Raw genomic sequence first — 18,618 nt, 5'->3', positions numbered from 1 at the left:
GAAAATAAGAACAAAACCATCAGTTCTGTGGGAGCAACACAGTACCTCCAACCCAAGGCAAGCGTCATCCCCATCACTGGGATTACATTGGCCAAACATTTTCCAACATTCTGAACCAAACATGGTTTAAAATCCCAAGTAGGCCCTACTAGCCCTACAACAAGTGCTCATTAATCATCTATTAAAACTGACAGAACTCAGAAGTCATGTGCAGAAATAATGCTGTGATCCCCAGTATAATCCTGCACTGTACATGGTATGGAATACAACACTTTTTGTGTTAAATGTCTAACAAAAAAAAAAAAACAACAATCTTTGTAACCTTAAACAAATTGTATTTTCCTAATCAAATACATGACTGAAATTAAGGTGAAATAGAGATAGACATACCATCAATTTCCCATTGTTCTGTTATTTCTTACAATATGGACAGCTGTTAAACGGTCACTTCTGGTGGCTTGAAATGAATGCTGGACATGAATCGAGGACAATCTGATTGACATGAAGTTGGCTGGTATACACTTAAAACCACCGGCGTAGATTTAGCTAGGGACGGTAGGGACATGTCCCTACCAATGTCAAGGGACAGTTGAATTGTCCCTACCAATAATTTTGATAAATCTGAAACGTCTTTTGTCAAATCATTTTATCCGCTCCACAAAGGGTTAACTCACTCAAGATCCCCTCGTTGCTCCTCCCTCCTCCAAAAAAAAAAAAAAGCTAATTTGATTGGCTTAGGCCCTAGGTTCTCAAGGTGTGTGGGGGGGCGCGGTGAACGTTTGAATAATAAAACCAGCTTCCAGGAGGGCCACTTTAATATAGAGCGTTTATTTAGCCGCCTGTATAGTCACACTGTCCATTCAATCAAATACATGTGTTCGCTTTTTACACACACGATACAAAAATATCAAGCAAGGAGTAAGTTTGTTACAAAGGGAGGAAGGAGGAGGATTGAAGTAATGTGACAACGCATTAACCAACAAACACAAAATGTTATGTTAATTGATTTTTTTATTTGACAGTGCACTCAGAAAAAGACATACAGTTAACAAGTAAAGTTATGTTGTCATTGGATTTATTACGTTTATTTTAGTAGTTCTATATTTATTACATTTCTTGTAGTATTTCTATATTTATTTCCCTACATCACTGGCATTTGCTTTGATAAATGACATTATAAATCAGGTTGCAAATCTTTTGAAAAAGATAGATCAATTATCTCAGTTGTTTTCCACTTGATACTGAAGCACCAAGGAGTAAGAGCTGTCATTGGGTTTGTGCAGCACCATCACAGTCAGGTCCTTACAGCCGGCTGTGCTGCAGCTCCCAGTCCAGTAGCCATCGCTGGACACACTGAGCTCCTGAGTGTCTCTGCTTCCCACCAGCACCTTCTCCACACCGGGGATCTTCACCTTGAACTGCAGGGTGCGCTGAGCTGGCAGGACTCCAGAGAGAGGCTCCACCAGCTCATATTCCTGCTGCCAGGAAGCGTAGACCAAAGGGAAGACTGGCCACTGCACGCTGGGGTTGCTGCAGGAGATGAAATAATTACACACAAAATGGTGGTTTTTTCCAGGCGCAGACTTTTCTTTGGCAAAAATGGTGAAAAGATACATGCCGGCCCTGGGGATCTGGATTTTAAATTCCACCCAGTTCCCCTCTCTGTAAATAAAGACATGTCTGCTCAAGTCATCAGAGAGATTGACATTCTCCAGACTCAGCTTTAGGACGAAGCTGAGGTCCTTCTCCAGCAGGAATCTGAAGGCACAGCGCCCGTCCTGGGTGTAGACTATAGGGCTGCACTGGGAGGGCTGGAGGAGACCCTTCATCTCTGTTAGCCAGCTGGGGCCCACTGGGTTCATCATGGCAGAGGGCAGCTTCATTTCTTTATGGACAGACTCACACTGAAGTTGATATTCACACACACAATCATAGGTTTCTGTTGCATCAAAATGTTTTGCAAAAATGTTAAGCTTGTGTTTTCCGGTACTCTTTGGATAGATATCCAGGATCATCCCGTGTGCTGTCAAGGTAATGATGCCACATTCATTCTTTCCATTTAAGGTGTGTGTGAACAGAGCAGGAGATTGACTCTTCACAGTGATTGTAGCCTTGCCATTGGCTGTTATAAAGAGAGAAGCACAGATAACACTCACAAACAGACAGGGAACTAAAACAACCTTACAATATGCTGAAAATTACAGACACTTCTGGTGACCAAGAGAAACTGGAATGAACATTTATTTGTTTCCTAGCAGGTACTCAGCAAGTATATTCATAAAAGATACACAATACAGTCTTTTGAACTTGCAGGACCAATGCTGGTCAATGCTAGAACTTTCAACAGGACCTTCCTTGAGCCTATTATTAATGTAGAAATGACCATAGCTTCATCTCCATGTTAGCTCACTGCACCTCTTCATAGCATTCGATTGTGAGACAATCATTGGTAAGTTGATTTTGTTTCATTTGCAAAAGCAGTTACCAAGATATACCTTTAGCTCAGCTAATCAGCAGTTGGTACTGTGAAAAAGTCAGCATAGTGTAGATAAGTGGTCCTCAAAGTGGTGCCCGCGGACAAATTCGTGCCCGCGAAGCCAGGCCATCATGCCCGCAGCAGCTGTTCTTAAATTATGGGTCGTGAACACATTTCTGGCGGGTCGTAGCGTGGGAAAGTAAATAAAGCTTTAAACATGTTTTCCAACAAAAGCATCACAGCAGTCTGTTGACAGTGCTGCTCGCTTATGCTGTGCTTGTACGTACTCAACATATATATTTTTTTCCTGAAGGGCCTCAGCAATAGGATCAACCAATTGAATACCTGCATTTTCTCTGCGGTAGCTAATCATAAGTTAGCTGGGTGGGACATGAACTGTGTCTGTTTCAGTTGTAGGTACTGACAGTAAATTTAACCAATAGGAGAAAATATCCGCAGCTGTCCAATCATTCGTGAGTAGAGGCAGGGTGTTAATGCCAGGTAAGCACTGAATTTCGCTGTTATTGAGAAAAATAATACATTTCAGCATTTAGAATTGAATTTTCTCTCTCTCTATTTTTTCATTTCACCAGACAAGGGAAACACCGTAGTAGATTTAGTTACAAATCCACTTTCTCTGAATAATTGTACTGGAGAGGAGTGACCTTTAAAACAAAGTAGTGTTGACAAATTTGTCAAATTGAAACCAAGCGAGACGCTATCTGTCCTCTTTTATTTTAGTTTATTCATGGTTATCTGTGTAAACATGCTATTTAAAAATATTTGCATTGCGTATTTTATATAAATTATTTAAGGATTAAGTGCAGCACTCACAATTATGCACAAATACTGTATGTGTCGCGGGAAGGCAGTGTTTAAGATAAGAACCTATGCAATAGTCAGCGTGTCCGCAAACAGACAAGTAAGATCAATTTATGCCCGTGCCCAAATTACTGTGAGGACCGCTGGTCTAGAGTATAATAATCTAAATTACTTCTGCCAAAGAATGTTATTGTAAAGTTATTACAATTGGATGATTGGTTATAAATATATAGATCACTGCCCTACCTGTTTCTATCAGTGAAGAATCTGGGTTTATAGAACGAAGGTCACAGCTGTAGAAACTACTCATTTTCATAAGAGCCTTTTCAAACTGTCTGAGAGACACCCTCGGATTCAGCAATTGCCATTCATCTTTGAGTGGGAAATGATCACCAATGAAAAGTGCAGGGTGTGTGAGGAAATAGAATTCATTGTACCTGGAGAATACAAGAGGGAGGGAGAGGGAGCGAGAGAAAAATGTGAAACAATGAATGCAAACAAAGAGATCAGACCCCTAATGAAATAAAATAGAAAATCTAGCTGGTATAGAGATGCATGGTGATTGTTTTGTGGTGTGGATGGCTAAATTGACATGACCAGATTAATATGACTTTTTCTGGATTTGAACAAAGCAGGTGTTGGACTGGATGATTCTCATCCCAAACTATTACAATTTACTGCATCAGAACGGGCATTTCCCCAATCAATTATTCAACCTGTCTTTACAGTCAGGAAAAACTCCTGATTTAGGAAAAAGGAAAAAGTTACCCCCTCTTTATGGATTGTGGCGGATTGTCCCGCCCCTTTGTATATTTTTATGATTTATTATATTATTATTGGTTGTGGCGCAGATGAAAAGCCACCGCCATTATGTGTTATTGTTTTATTGTGTATATTTTAATTCCTCGTGAGAATGCGTGACTGTCAGCTACTGATTATTTAACTGGCTGACAGTCAAGCAGAATTAATAAACGCGTGCAGACTCTGGCCGAGGGGTAATAAGATAATAACTAGCTAGTTAACCCCTCTGCCAGAATATAAAAGATTTGCAGTTTGGCTGCACAAGCGAAGAGAGTGTTCAGGGAGTAATGAACGGGAGTTAAGGAGTTAAAACTAAAACAACTGCTATTGTGCTGGAACCGCCAGCAAATATTTGTTAGTATAATTGTTTGTTTGTTTGTTTGGCCAACGTGCCTGTTTGTTTTATGTCTTTTTGTTTTGTATAAATCTTTTATTTTCATTTGTTTAATAAAGCACACAGCGCCGTTGCGCCTCAGTTTCACCCGCCAGTACTGCCTTGTTTTTGGGTTCATTTCCTGGTCTGACAACACCTTTGCAGCCATCACTGTCACATGGATCCTAATAATTATAGACCAATTTCAATTCCAACCACATTTTTAAAAGATTGTCCATACTGAATTAAATGATCATTGAACCCCAACAGAATGTGTCCATCATGTTTCTGCCAGGACCATTTTACTATTACAACATTTCTACAACTCCCCAGTAATGCTGTTGAAGCTGACACCCTATGATCCTTAAAGAAGCTGCTTGATGAGATTCTGGGATCAATAAGCTACTAACAACCAAACGAGCAAGATGGGCTGAATGGCCTCCTCTCATTTGTAAACTTTCTTATGTTCTTCTTATGTTCTTATGTCATCCATAAACTTTTGTTACAAAAACTAGAATATACAGGTATTGGATGTTCTGTAATGGTTTCAGATAGCAGTACAGTGGAGTTCCCCAGGGCTCTGTTTTCAGACCCTATTTTATTTAGGGTTTTTGTTAATGATCTGCCCTCTGCAATCACATGTCCCCTCCAATTTTATGCTGCTGAAATGTTTTTGTATACTAGTGTAGTTTCAGTTTCAAAGTTGTTTTTGGTTTCAATAGGGGAGGCCACTTGAAATGAGACCATTAAAAACCAGTGATATACCTAGCTACGGTCCAGTGACAGTGATGTCTGAGACACAGTTCAATAACTGTGTGTGGAAGCGACATCGTGGGAGAAGTACAGTCGTGGACAAGTACAACGCAGTTAGAAGCAGAAAGGAGGAATTACATCTTTAAATTTGGAGTTGCTTTAATCAGAAAACATTGCAGCTTAAAGCCTTGCAGCTGCGTGTATTTTTCTGATCAGCTGAAACTCGGAGCAGCTGATTCAAATCCCGCGGCGTTCTGGGACACGGGGGAGGAGCGGAGCACGCAGCACAAACACAAACGAACAAAAGGCAGGCAGTCTTCCAAGCGACAGCGTGTGGAAGCGACATCGTGGGAGAAGTACGAGTGGACAAGTACAACGCAGTTAGAAGCAGTTTGAAAGCAGGTTGACAGCTGCAGAAGCTACACTAAAAAAAAAAAAAAAAAAAAATGGTCTTCAAGCCAGTAATCTGTGACAACTGCATGATGTGGGAAATCCGAGAAAACCCAACAGAGCTCAACCAAGTTTGTGTAAAGTGCTGCACGATCCAGGACTTGCTTCAGCGATTAAGCCTGCTAGAAAAGGAGCTGGAGGAAATGAGACAGCAACAGGAGCTTGAGGAGCTGACACACCCACAATTCATGGAAGTCTGCACCCCTAGCAGACTGAAAGCCAATAGGGAGATGGAAGAGAGTCGAAACAGCTGGGTTCAGATAGGCAGAAGCAGGGAAAAAAAGAAACTTCGTCAAACACAACCACCAGAAATCCAGACAACCAACACATTTGAGCCACTTCAACATTTAGATGACCAAAACCAACATCACGAGAATGAAAGAAACAACACCCAGGACCCTATAAACAGTGCTGACCAGGCAGCAAAAAGAAGGGAGGTCATGATTGTTGGGGACTCCATACTGAGAAACACAGCAAGTTCAGTTCGCAGTTTGGACCCCCTTACTACAACAGTGTGCTGCCTTCCAGGAGCCTCAGTCAAGCACATCACTGAGAATGTGGACAGGCTCCTAGAACGAACAGGAGATAACCCGGTAGTTGTCGTCCACATTGGTACAAACAACATTGGAAGAGACAGGCCAAGATCCCTGCAAAACAAATTCAGAGCGCTAGGAAGGAAATTAAAAGACAAGACCAAAACTGTGGTCTTTTCTGGGATACTGCCGGCGCCTTGCAAAGGACCATATGGACAGCTGGAAATACAAAATCAAAATGCATGGCTGAAATCGTGGTGCACACAGGAAGGCTTCACCTTTCTTGAACATTGGAGCACTTTCTACAACAAGGACTATCTATACAGGTGGGACGGACTGCACTTAAACAGAAAGGGAACCAATCTACTCGGAGAAAGGATCCTTCAGGCGGTACAGAAGCATTTAAACTAGAAAGGAAGGGGGGAGAAAACAAAAAAACAGAAGGGAGACTACATCAAAACAAGAGCAACAACTCAGGTAAGACCACTATTAAATGTATTTATCTTAATGCTAGAAGTCTCAGAAACAAAATGTTAGAACTTGAAGCTACTGCACTAACAAGTAACTACGACGTGATAGGTGTTACAGAAACTTGGTTGTCTGAGAGTGATGGAGACGAATATAATATTAGTGGGTACACACTATATATGAAAGACAGGCAGGACAGAAGAGGCGGAGGGGTAGCGCTATACATAAGAAATAGCCTTGAAGCCCAGGTGTAAATCAGGACAAAGAAAACAATGCAGAATCAATATGGGTCAGAATAATGGACACAAATTCAAAGGGCATAATAATAGGAGTATGCTATAGACCGCCAAATTCAGACGCTGAGCAAAATAATCTGTTATACAATGACATTCGAAATGCGTGTAGAAAAGGAGAAGCCATACTAATGGGGGATTTCAACTTCCCCTGTATAAAATGGGAAAACCCAATGGGGGGCACGACGGACGAAATTGAAATGGTGGAAATGACAAATGACTGCTTCCTAACGCAATTTGTCAAGGCACCGACTAGAGGGGAGGCATGCCTTGACTTAGTCTTTTCAAATAATGAAGACAGAATAACTAAAACAGAGGTCAGAGAGCCATTGGCAAACTCAGACCACAACATGGTCTCATTTGAAATATTTTTTAAAACCCCAAAAGTAATGACTAAAGCTAAGGTTTACAATTTTAGAAAAGCAAACTACAAAGGTATGAAACAGAGACTAACAGAAGTAGATTGGAGTAAAATAGAGAAAACATCCACAGAAAAAGGGTGGCTGTTTTTTAAAAATGTAGTACTAGAGGCACAAAACAATTACATCCCAAAAGTAGACAAATCTAAATCTAAAACAAAATGGCCAAAATGGTTTAATAGATCAATTAAAAAAAATATTCAGCGAAAAAAGGCACTTTACAGAGCGTTTAAAAGGGACCAAAAACAAAGCACACAGAAAGAGTACTTGGAACTGCAAACACAAGTCAAAAGGGAAGTTAGAAAGGCCAAGAGAGAGATAGAAATCAATATTGCTAAGGGGGCTAAAACCAATTCCAAAATGTTTTTCCAATATTATAACAGCAAGAGAACATTCAAAGAGGAGGTTAAATGTCTAAGAGACACAAATGGCAAAATCATAGATGAAGAAAAAAAAATAGCAAATATATTAAATGATTACTTTTCACAGGTTTTTACAAAGGAGGACATGGACAACATGCCCCACATGTCGACCTGTTCCTATCCAGTTTTAAATAACTTTAGCATAACAGAGGCAGAAGTGTTAAAGGGACTAGGAGCTCTTAAAATAAACAAATCCCCTGGGCCGGATGAGATCCTCCCAATAGTACTCAAAGAAATGAAAGAAGTTATTTACAAACCGCTAACCAAGATCATGCAACAGTCTCTTGACACAGGGGTTGTACCAACAGACTGGAAAATAGCAAATGTAATACCAATCCACAAAAAGGGAGACAAAACCGAACCAGGTAACTACAGACCAATAAGCCTGACTTCTATTATATGTAAACTTATGGAAACTATAATAAGATCCAAAATGGAAAATTACCTATATGGTAACAATATCCTGGGAGACAGCCAGCATGGTTTTAGGAAAGGGAGATCATGTCTAACTAACCTGCTTGACTTTTTTGAGGATGCAACATTGAAAATGGATAACTGCAAAGCATACAACATGGTTTATTTAGATTTCCAGAAAGCTTTTGACAAAGTTCCGCATAAAAGATTAATTCTCAAACTGAACGCAGTAGGGATTCAAGGAAATGCATGCACATGGATTAGGGATTGGTTAACAGGTAGAAAACAGAAAGTACTGATTAGAGGAGAAACCTCAAAATGGAGTGAGGTAACCAGTGGTGTACCACAGGGATCAGTATTAGGTCCTCTGCTATTCCTAATCTACATTAATGATTTAGACTCTGATATAGTAAGCAAACTCGTTAAATTTGCAGACGACACAAAAATAGGAGGAGTGGCAGACACTGTTGAAGCAGCAAAGGTCATTCAAAATGATCTAGACAGCATTCAAAATTGGGCAGACACATGGCAAATGAAATTTAATAGAGAAAAGTGTAAAGTATTGCATGCGGGCAGTAAAAATGTGCATTATAAATATCAGATGGGAGATAGTGAAATTGAAGAAGGGAACTATGAAAAAGACCTAGGAGTTTATGTTGACTCAGAAATGTCTTCATCTAGACAATGTGGGGAAGCTATAAAAAAGGCTAACAAGATGCTTGGATATATTGTGAGAAGTGTTGAATTTAAATCAAGGGAAGTAATGTTAAAACTCTACAATGCATTAGTAAGACCTCACCTAGAATATTGTGTTCAGTTCTGGTCACCTCGTTACAAAAAGGATATTGCTGCTCTAGAAAGAGTGCAAAGAAGAGCAACCAGAATTATCCCGGGTTTAAAAGGCATGTCGTATGCAGACAGGCTAAAAGAATTGAATCTATTCAGTCTTGAACAAAGAAGACTACGCGGCGATCTGATTCAAACATTCAAAATCCTAAAAGGTATAGACAATGTCAACCCGGGGGACTTCTTTGACTTGAAAAAAGAAAAAAGGACCAGGGGTCATAAATGGAGATTAGATAAAGGGGCATTCAGAACAGAAAATAGGAGGCACTTTTTTACACAGAGAATTGTGAGGGTCTGGAACCAACTCCCCAGTAATGTTGTTGAAGCTGACACCCTGGGATCCTTCAAGAAGCTGCTTGATGAGATTCTGGGATCAATAAGCTACTAACAACCAAACGAGCAAGATGGGCTGAATGGCCTCCTCTCGTTTGTAAACTTTCTTATGTTCTTATGTTCTTATCAGCATAATGGAGAACACAAATAAGTTTGATTAAAGCTAAGTTATGTGTATAAACAATTAATCTTTTTGAAAACACAAACAATGTGTTGTACATGATCTTGTTTTTAGAGGGTGTTGCTCACTGGAATGTGAATTGGGAGCTATTTCTGCTGACATTGCCAGCTCCCCAGGTGCTGTCCAGGAGATGCCATCTTCCCTCCAGACTCACAGCATTCCAGGCGTGGTTCCCGGATCCTGTGAAGCGATCTCCTGGCTCATAGCTGAATCCTTTGGAATGGCCCGATACCATCACACAGTTGATCCCTGCAAAACTGAACAACAGTTCTTACCTTCCGTTCTAAACAACTGCACAGGTAAGGACCCTTAGCTTCATGCCCTTGAATAACTATGGTACCTTTCCTTGGTTGTCTTTTCTTAGTCTTTAACTGTTCTGAGGGGTCTCAGATAAATTGTTTTTTGGTGGAATAGTTAGTACTCTAAGCAGAAACAACCATAGAGAATAAGCATTATAGGATATTGGTTAACGGAAACAATCTGTGTATCTGCTGCATACACACTTCTGCTATGGATCAAGATTTTCAACAAAGAGTAACAACTACTGCATGGATGAATCTGTCAATATACAGTTTAAACCAATCTTTTATAGTTAAAAGCTACCTGTTCATACATTTCACTATCATGCTGTTGATTATTCAAATAACAGGCTGTATCTTCCTCAGTCTTTACAACCATTTAAGTGGATTTTGGTATTATGATAAACCATACACTGTAGTTTTCTTGGTGCTTGGATCTACAGTTTATATTCATTGTAGGTCCTGGCATCAAGAAACTACAGTGTAGGATTTATTAATGAAACATGCAAATAAAGAGGCACTTGGTGGATACTGTGACATTTACCGGCACATCTCCTTGAAGAGCCCTGCATATCCAGCACACACGGCCTTCCCAGACTGCAGTACATCCCCCGGGACCCCCGTCCGCAGCTCAGTGTTGTAATACCCCTTCACGTCATACTCTGTGAAGGCAATACCGCTCACAGGGGATCAGAAGGAAACAGCTGTTTTCTTGAAGGTCAATTTGTCACTATAATTTAATGGCGGTGTGTAATGTAAATGAGGGATTAGTCTGTTCCTTACCGATGTGGTGAGTGACCCAAATCCAGATTGCTCGCAGCTTTTCTAGATCAGTCTGGGCTTTCTGGAGCAGCTCTTTCACCAGGACCTCCACACTGCTCCGAGTGCTTACCTGCTGAAAACAAGCAGTCGTTCATAGCAGCAGTGGAGAGCAGGGTTTTTAAAAATATCTATACATTTGAAACAGTTTATAAACCATACCTGAGAGGCGAAGTCATCAAGCTGTTTGAATTTCTTCAGATCCACCTGGAGGCTCTTAAAACTGGACTGGTCCCAAGGGTAGGCTGGAACAAGAATGAAGTAAACTAACTCTTGAAATGTATTTGCTTACGATTGTAAGTCGCCCTGGATAAGGGCGTCTGCTAAGAAATAAATAATAATAATAATAATAATAATAACTCAGTATGTTAATGCAGAAGACTCCCCAGGGTACACGGAGATCATAATGAAGTAAACTAACTCAGTATGTTAATGCAGAAGACTCCCCAGGGTACACGGAGATCATAATGAAGTAAACTAACTCAGTATGTTAATGCAGAAGACTCCCCAGGGTACACGGAGATCATAATGAAGTAAACTAACTCAGTATGTTAATGCAGAAGACTCCCCAGGGTACACGGAGATCATAATGAAGTAAACTAACTCAGTATGTTAATGCAGAAGACTCCCCAGGGTACACAGAGATCATAATGAAGTAAACTAACTCAGTATGTTAATGCAGAAGACTCCTGATACAAGCAGCTGCAATGACACGTTTTCTGAGAGGAATAAAACCACTACAGTGTATATTAGGAACAGTGGAGCTAGATCTATCGAATCCGAAAATGTACCCTTAATAAAACCTCATACTGAGACAAGAAGTATCTATGATTTTGTATTATTGTATTAATTCAAATTCACTGACATTTGTGTTCTAATATTTACAGACTCATGTTCACTCAACAGTACCCTGCTTGCATATTCATATTACCAGAATGTTTATTGATTTAAGAGCATTACTACTTCCTATAGAAAGACAAATTATAGACAATTGATGAATGCATTATCTCCATGTAATCAATATTTACACTGAAGCCAAGATATTTCCTGAATATTATTGCTTGCTGAAACTTAATAAACAGATTTTTGCTATTTTGCTGTTAATTATTTTCTACTTTTGTACCGTATCTATTTTCTAAGTTTCTTAGTAAAATTCATACAAGATATAACAGTGTGATTTACTGCTCAATTGTTAATCTTAAACAAATTAATAATTAGAGTGCTAATTAAATTAAATTCATTACACATATGAATGAATTGTATCCTTAAATTGCACATTGTAACTTCAGTTGTGCCTCCAATAGGAAAGAGAGGATTCTTTAATGAATCTGTGCCCAGTGTGTCACACTCCCCAAAACTGAATCTGTGCCCAGTGTGTCACACTCCCCAAAACTGAATCTGTGCCCAGTGTGTCACACTCCCCAAAACTGAATCTGTGCCCAGTGTGTCACACTCCCCAAAACTGAATCTGTGCCCAGTGTGTCACACTCCCCAAAACTGAATCTGTGCCCAGTGTGTCACACTCCCCAAAACTGAATCTGTGTCCAGTGTGTCACACTCCCCAAAACTGAATCTGTGCCCAGTGTGTCACACTCCCCAAAACTGAATCTGTGCCCAGTGTGTCACACTCCCCAAAACTGAATCTGTGCCCAGTGTGTCACACTCCCCAAAACTGAATCTGTGCCCAGTGTGTCACACTCCCCAAAACTGAATCTGTGCCCAGTGTGTCACACTCCCCAAAACTGAATCTGTGCCCAGTGTGTCACACTCCCCAAAACTGAATCTGTGCCCAGTGTGTCACACTCCCCAAAACTGAATCTGTGCCCAGTGTGTCACACTCCCCAAAACTGAATCTGTGCCCAGTGTGTCACACTCCCCAAAACTGAATCTGTATCCAGTGTGTCACACTCACCAAAACTGAATCTGTACCCAGTGTGTCACACTCCCCAAAACTGAATCTGTGCCCAGTGTGTCACACTCCCCAAAACTGAATCTGTGCCCAGTGTGTCACACTCCCCAAAACTGAATCTGTACCCAGTGTGTCACACTCCCCAAAACTGAATCTGTGCCCAGTGTGTCACACTCCCCAAAACTGAATCTGTGCCCAGTGTGTCACACTCACCAAAACCTGCTGTCTTCACACTGATCTCCTTGTTCTTGTTGTCAGCAATAAAACCTGGAAAAAATATCAATACAATGAGAAATGTCAGGAGACAGACAGGCAGAAAGACATTTTAAAAACATTGTTCCATTCTTTATAAAGAAGGGCAAGGAAGATATATACTACAGTTATACAATAACGTCAAGGGTATCAATCAGGCTTGTTTAACAAACTACCTCAGAAGAATAGCTTGCTAGCTCTACACAGACATTTCCCAAATAAAGATCACAGGTAAAATACATAGGGGGGAATGAAGTGGTGACAAGAAATGCTAAAGTAAACACTCTAACACTTTCATTTCAACCTTTAAAGCGCAGCTCCTGCGAGTAAACTACTCTGTCGATCCTTCAATGCCACTTTATACATAGATGTATTTATTATTCCTTGTATTTCTTTTTATTTTAATGGAAATACTGTATACATTAACTGTAAACAAGAGAATCTTTACTATTCCTGGATACCTGGAAAACACTATCATACACAGCGCTCATTGTCTTTACTATTCCTGGATACCTGGAAAACATAATACACAGCGCTCATTGTCTTTACTATTCCTGGATACCTGGAAAACACTATCATACACAGCGCTCATTGTCTTTACTATTCCTGGATACCTGGAAAACATAATACACAGCGCTCATTGTCTTTACTATTCCTGGATACCTGGAAAACATAATACACAGCGCTCATTGTCTTTACTATTCCTGGATACCTGGAAAACACTATCATACACAGCGCTCATTGTCTTTACTATTCCTGGATACCTGGAAAATACCATCAACACTCCTGTGCTTTTTTGGCAGATGGGAGCTTAGAGGAACATCAATCTCTGTGTTTGGAAAAAACAATATTTAATAGGTAAACATAAAGAAACTATATACCTATTATACTTCCTTATAAAGGTTTACTGCGGTTTTCCCATGCTTTTCCCATGGCTATGTTGTGCATTTACTATAGTTTACCCTGGTTTGCCATGTTTATAAATATGCTTTACCATACCTCGCTATTCTTAAGAATTCTATGCATTACCAGGTTTTCACCAGGGATTTGAAACAGAACCGGAACCGAAACGATAAACGAAAAAAAAACACAAAGTGAAATTAAATGAATTTATTACGTTTTGGATCAAAAACAATATTCAAGATTTTGCAGTCGGCTACAGTACATGCTGGATTCACGTTACGTGATCAGTCTTGTATTCGCTCAAAATAAACAGGTACTGTTATTAACTTATTAAGTTATGTACACAGAAAACAAGCTATAAAAGTATGTGTGGCAAGTGAAGCGCTTTGTTAATAATCAGAGGTTTGCTAGTTCACTTTCAATTTGAAGACGACCACAAGCGACACTATGTATGAGATATGCCTTCCCATTAAGAACATAAGAACATAAGAACGCTTACAAATGAGAGGAGGCCATTTGGCCCATCTTGCTCGTTTGGTTGTTAGTAGCTTATTGATCCCAGAATCTCATCAAGCAGCTTCTTGAAGGATCCCAGGGTGTCTGCTTCAACAACATTACTGGTGAGTTTGTTCCAGACCCTCACAATTCTCTGTGTGAAAAAGTGCCTCTTATTTTCTCTTCTGAATGCCCCTTCATCTAATCTCCATTTGTGACCCCTGGTCCTTGTTTCTTTTCTCAGGTCGAAAAAGTCCCCTGGGTCAACATGCCTTTTAAACCCAGGATAATTCTGGTCGCTCTTCTTTGCACTCTTTCTAGAGCAGCAATATCCTTTTTGTAACGAGGTGACCAGAACTGAACACAATATTATAGATGAGGTCTTACTAATGCATTGTAAAGTTACTAATGCATTGGGTAGGTATCGCTGAGCTCTCTATACCAGAGCTGCCGATAGGCCCCTTCCTGGGATGACGCACTCGGTCCCGCCTACCGAGGGATTAGGCATTTCTCTTTTTCCTTCTCAAGATGGCAAGGTAAGACCTCTATGTCTAGCTGAGCATGTTGATTGAAAAGAGCTTCTCGAGTTGAATTGAGTCGATTGTATTTCCATTGCATTCGTGCTGAAAGCTGGCTCGCCGCTTTCCCGGAATCAACTACCCTGAAAAGACCTCGCCTTTCGCCTTTCTGTCTTTCAGTGGCCTTTCTGTGTTTCAGTGGCCTCCTCGCTTGTGTGGTAGGCCGCTCTTTGTCTGTCGTGTTTGAGCGACTGCCTGTACAGTCACCCGCGAGTGGTTGTCTATTTCTTTCTTGAGAGTACACAGTTCCTCCATAGGGCTGTGACTCTTCCAGCCGTGCTCACCTCCATGGGGCTGGGCCTTGCCACATCCCCGCTGTCGAGTAGACCTCGGCAACAGCATAGGCCTGCCCACGTCAGTGAGTCGGGCCTTGTAAACAAACAGTGTACTCTCCCCTATCTATTCTATGGTTTTCTCTGTCCGCTTCCGAGTCGCCCACCACGGCTTCGGCCCTTGTGTCCCCCTGATGCATGCTACGCGCTGACCAGGTGTGTGACCACGTGGTTAGGGTAGGGTAGGGTAGGGTAGCTGCCCCCTGGTGCTTCGGTGCCGCGGCGCACGCGTAGCCTTTGGTACTTCGGTATCTCGGTGCGCAAGGTGCTCATTGCATACGGCAAACGGTGCCCAGCGCTACAGCGTCAGTGCACAGACACAGTGCCGCATGGTACACGGTGCACTTAGTTAGTGTACGAATGCACGGTGCTGCACGGTACTCTGTGCGCACGGTGCTCTGTGGTATGCATGGTGCACTGTGCACACAGTGCTTGGTGCCCACTGCTACAGAGCTAGTGCAGGAGCACACGGTGCTGCATGGTACTCGGTACGCATGGTACACGGTACACACGGTGATCGGTGCCGATTGTGACAGCATCAGTGCATGAACGCACAGTGCTGCACAGTACACGGTGCACAGTGCTTATGGTACTCTGTGCGCACGGTGCTCATAGCGCCCTCGGGTGCCTCGATGCCCTCTGCCTGTAGACGGTGCTTCACTCCGCTGTAGGCTACGCGCTGCCCCGGTCGTGTGACTGCACGCAGTCCAGGCTAGACACCCCTGTCCAGTTGCTGTGATCGAGAATGTGTGAAATAGCTGTCTCTCGATTTTTCTGGAGTTCCCCTACAATTTCATTGCTGGAAGCCGGCTTGCCACTTCCCTAGAATCAGAAACCATGCTTCTGCTATAAACGCTGCACAACTGCACTGTGTTTACTCTTTTTCTTTTCAACAGTATACGTCGCTTTTTGATTGCAGTCTGCTTTCTAACCTTACAGCGCTCGCTGTTCTGTGTTTTACTCTGCTATTGCAGTTTTTTTAAAAAAAAAGAAAAAAGACACATGATCCTCCACCGGACCCCGGCTCTGCCGCGCCCCGCTGTGGAGTTGACTCTCGGCCAACTGGATTGTCTCTGCCCATCCTCTCGTGCGCTTAAAAGTTTCAGTTCACCCGCGTTGCCATGATGCATGTTGTATTACCCTCACAGCTTTGCTGAAGTAGTAGCAGTGTGATATCCACCGGGACCCCGCTCTGCTGCACCCCGCAGTTGAGATGCTTACGCCGGCTTGTTTCAGCCCGCCTACTCGGTGGGCTGGTAAAAACAAAACAAAATCAGTTACCCGCGTTGCCGTGGTGACTGTTATTTTTACCCTCACAGCTTGCTGTGGTGTGTGTGTGTATTCGTTTCTTTACTGCCTTGCAGTTTAGAAATAAATAAATAAATAAATAAAAAATAACACAAGCGTGATTCTTCCACCAGGACCCAGCTCTGCTGCACCCTGCTATTGAGTGGCATCCGCCGGACTGTTGTTAAAAAAAAAAAAAAAAAGCATTTACACGTGTTGCAGTGGTGACTGCTATTTTACCCTCACAACTTTGCTGTTGTGTGTGTATGTGTTTTTTCTTCACTGCCTTGCAGTTTAAAAAGAAAAAGTAGCAGCGTGATTCCGCCACAGGGAGCCAGTTCTGTTGAGTTCAATCAGCTTCAGCCCGCCTACACGGCACGCTTGGTCACCCGCCTGGCGTGGTGAATGTGTTTCTCCCATAGCTGAATTGCTGTGTGTGTAAGCTTCTATCTTTTTCCTGCCTAACACGCACGTTCCTTAAGCATGTGCTCCACTCTAGCATACACTACGCGCTGCCACATTGTGTGACTGCACGCGGTCCAGAACCAGGTTATCACCACGATGCACCATTGCAGCATTGTGCGCTCCCCTGTACTGCTCTCCTGATTGCCTACCGCAGCCACTCGAGTCTGTGTATCCACCCCGGTATATGCTATGCGCTCCAGGGTTGTGCTGACTACACGTGGTTAAGGCTAGGTGTGTCTCGGTGCTTCGGTGCCCTCTGTGCTTAGATGCTCCATGCCTCGGTGCTTAGCGCCACAGCATGTCAATAACACCTGCACTCGGTGCCCCGATTCTTCGGTGCACCAGTACTGTATCCTACCTCACTCAGTGTCCTCGGTGCTTCTGCACCCTTGGTGTCTGACTGCTTCAATACACAGGTCTACACCCTCAGGTGTTTAAACAACGCCCTTGGGGCTGTGCAGACATCAAGCATGGCTAAAGTCGACACTTGCACGTCGTGCACAACGTCCCCTGCTAGCACGGCTGAGCCGTACATGGCGTTGGGAGCCCCTGGCCACACAGCAGGCTGAGCTCAGCCAATAACGCCGGCCCCGGAGCTGACCCCGCCTGCACTGGTGGTCGACCCGGATGTTACAGAACCGGATGTCAGCATTGCTGAGGAGGACCATGGTATGATTTTGATTGCGGCCTCATGGGAAGGTAGCTCCTTTCTTCAGAAGCAGCCCCTACCTCCCCTGACCATTCCTTTGGACCATCGTTTGAGGAATTGCTGCAGCGTTCTTACCGAGAACACAAGGCGTCTCGGCAGGTAACCTCAATGCTCCCCTCCTGTACTCTGGTACGGGAGAGAACGAGACGCTGGCACCGCCGTACTCACCAGGCTGTCCGGCCGGGCGAATGGTTTATCACAGTGGACCGAAAGGACGTGTATTCCACATTCCTATTCGTCCAGCGCACAGGAAGTAGCGTCTTTGAGTTTTCCGTGTTGCCATTCGGCCTCCCCTTAGCCCCCTGCATGTTTTCAAAGTGCATGGATGTCATCCTAGCTCCCTTACGGCTGCAAGGGATAAGGGTGATGAACTACTTGGATGACTGGTTGATTTGTCCCAGTCACAGGAAGGAGCAGTGGCCCACACAGCGATTGTGATGAGCCAGTTAATACAGGTGCAAAGTACGGTCTACTTGGGTCTCCGGCTGGATTCCCTTACGACAGAATAGCTGCCATTCGCAACTGTCTGGCCCTGTTCAATAAGGATTCACAGTATAATTAGTGTTGTGTTAAACTATTGGGTCTGATGGACGCAGCTTCATCACCCACCCAACTTGGGTTACTCCACATACGCACAAGCTCCAGGCGCTGTCGGTGCACAGCTCCTGTAAGCGTATTTGGGACGATGGCAGCAGGGTGTCACTGTGTACAAACCCTGCTTTCCTCCCCAAGGTGATCACAGCCTTCCACATGAATCAGTCTGTAAGCTCACACCGCTAACCCTTGGGTTATGGGGTTCTGATGCATCCATCATATGCTGCCGTTCCTTCTCCCTCGCGACGGCTCTGGTATACATTATCCCATACATAATGTCGTTGGCGGTTGTCTTCAAATTGAAAGGGAACGTTAGGTTACTCACCGTAACCCTGCTTCCCTGAAAGAGAAGACGACCACCATGAGGTGGCATCGGTCGCCCTCACGGGTTC

At 42.8% G+C, this 18,618-nt stretch overlaps 1 protein-coding gene across 1 annotated transcript; it reads right to left on the bottom strand.

Annotated features, from left to right (window-relative positions):
* Positions 1-1,010: 1,010 nt before the first annotated feature.
* On the bottom strand, positions 1,011-17,591 carry LOC117423646 (kyphoscoliosis peptidase-like). The gene is made up of 8 exons (XM_034039716.3): positions 17,525-17,591; positions 12,825-12,878; positions 10,865-10,947; positions 10,667-10,775; positions 10,428-10,545; positions 9,653-9,841; positions 3,545-3,735; positions 1,011-2,122 (listed from the first exon to the last, which is right to left on the bottom strand). Exons 1-8 carry the CDS (start codon positions 17,589-17,591, stop codon positions 1,221-1,223), a joined length of 1,713 nt encoding a protein of 570 aa, XP_033895607.3. The 3' UTR covers positions 1,011-1,220.
* Positions 17,592-18,618: the final 1,027 nt, after the last annotated feature.

This window comes from Acipenser ruthenus, chromosome 17, assembly GCF_902713425.1.
Source record: "Acipenser ruthenus chromosome 17, fAciRut3.2 maternal haplotype, whole genome shotgun sequence".
NCBI lineage: Eukaryota > Metazoa > Chordata > Actinopteri > Acipenseriformes > Acipenseridae > Acipenser > Acipenser ruthenus.
This window is presented reverse-complemented; position numbering and strand designations above follow the sequence as displayed.

Excerpts from the sequence above, each read along its gene's own strand:
- LOC117423646 (XM_034039716.3), bottom strand. The coding sequence starts at position 17,591 with ATGGTCCTCCTCAGCAATGCTGACATCCGGTTCTGTAACATCCGGGTC. Across the intron at positions 10,948-12,824 it reads TGTGAAGACAGCAGGTTTTG|CCTACCCTTGGGACCAGTCC; the intron begins GTGAGTGTGACA and ends TTCTTGTTCCAG. Across the intron at positions 9,842-10,427 it reads CTCTTCAAGGAGATGTGCCG|TTTTGCAGGGATCAACTGTG; the intron begins GTAAATGTCACA and ends ACTGTTGTTCAG.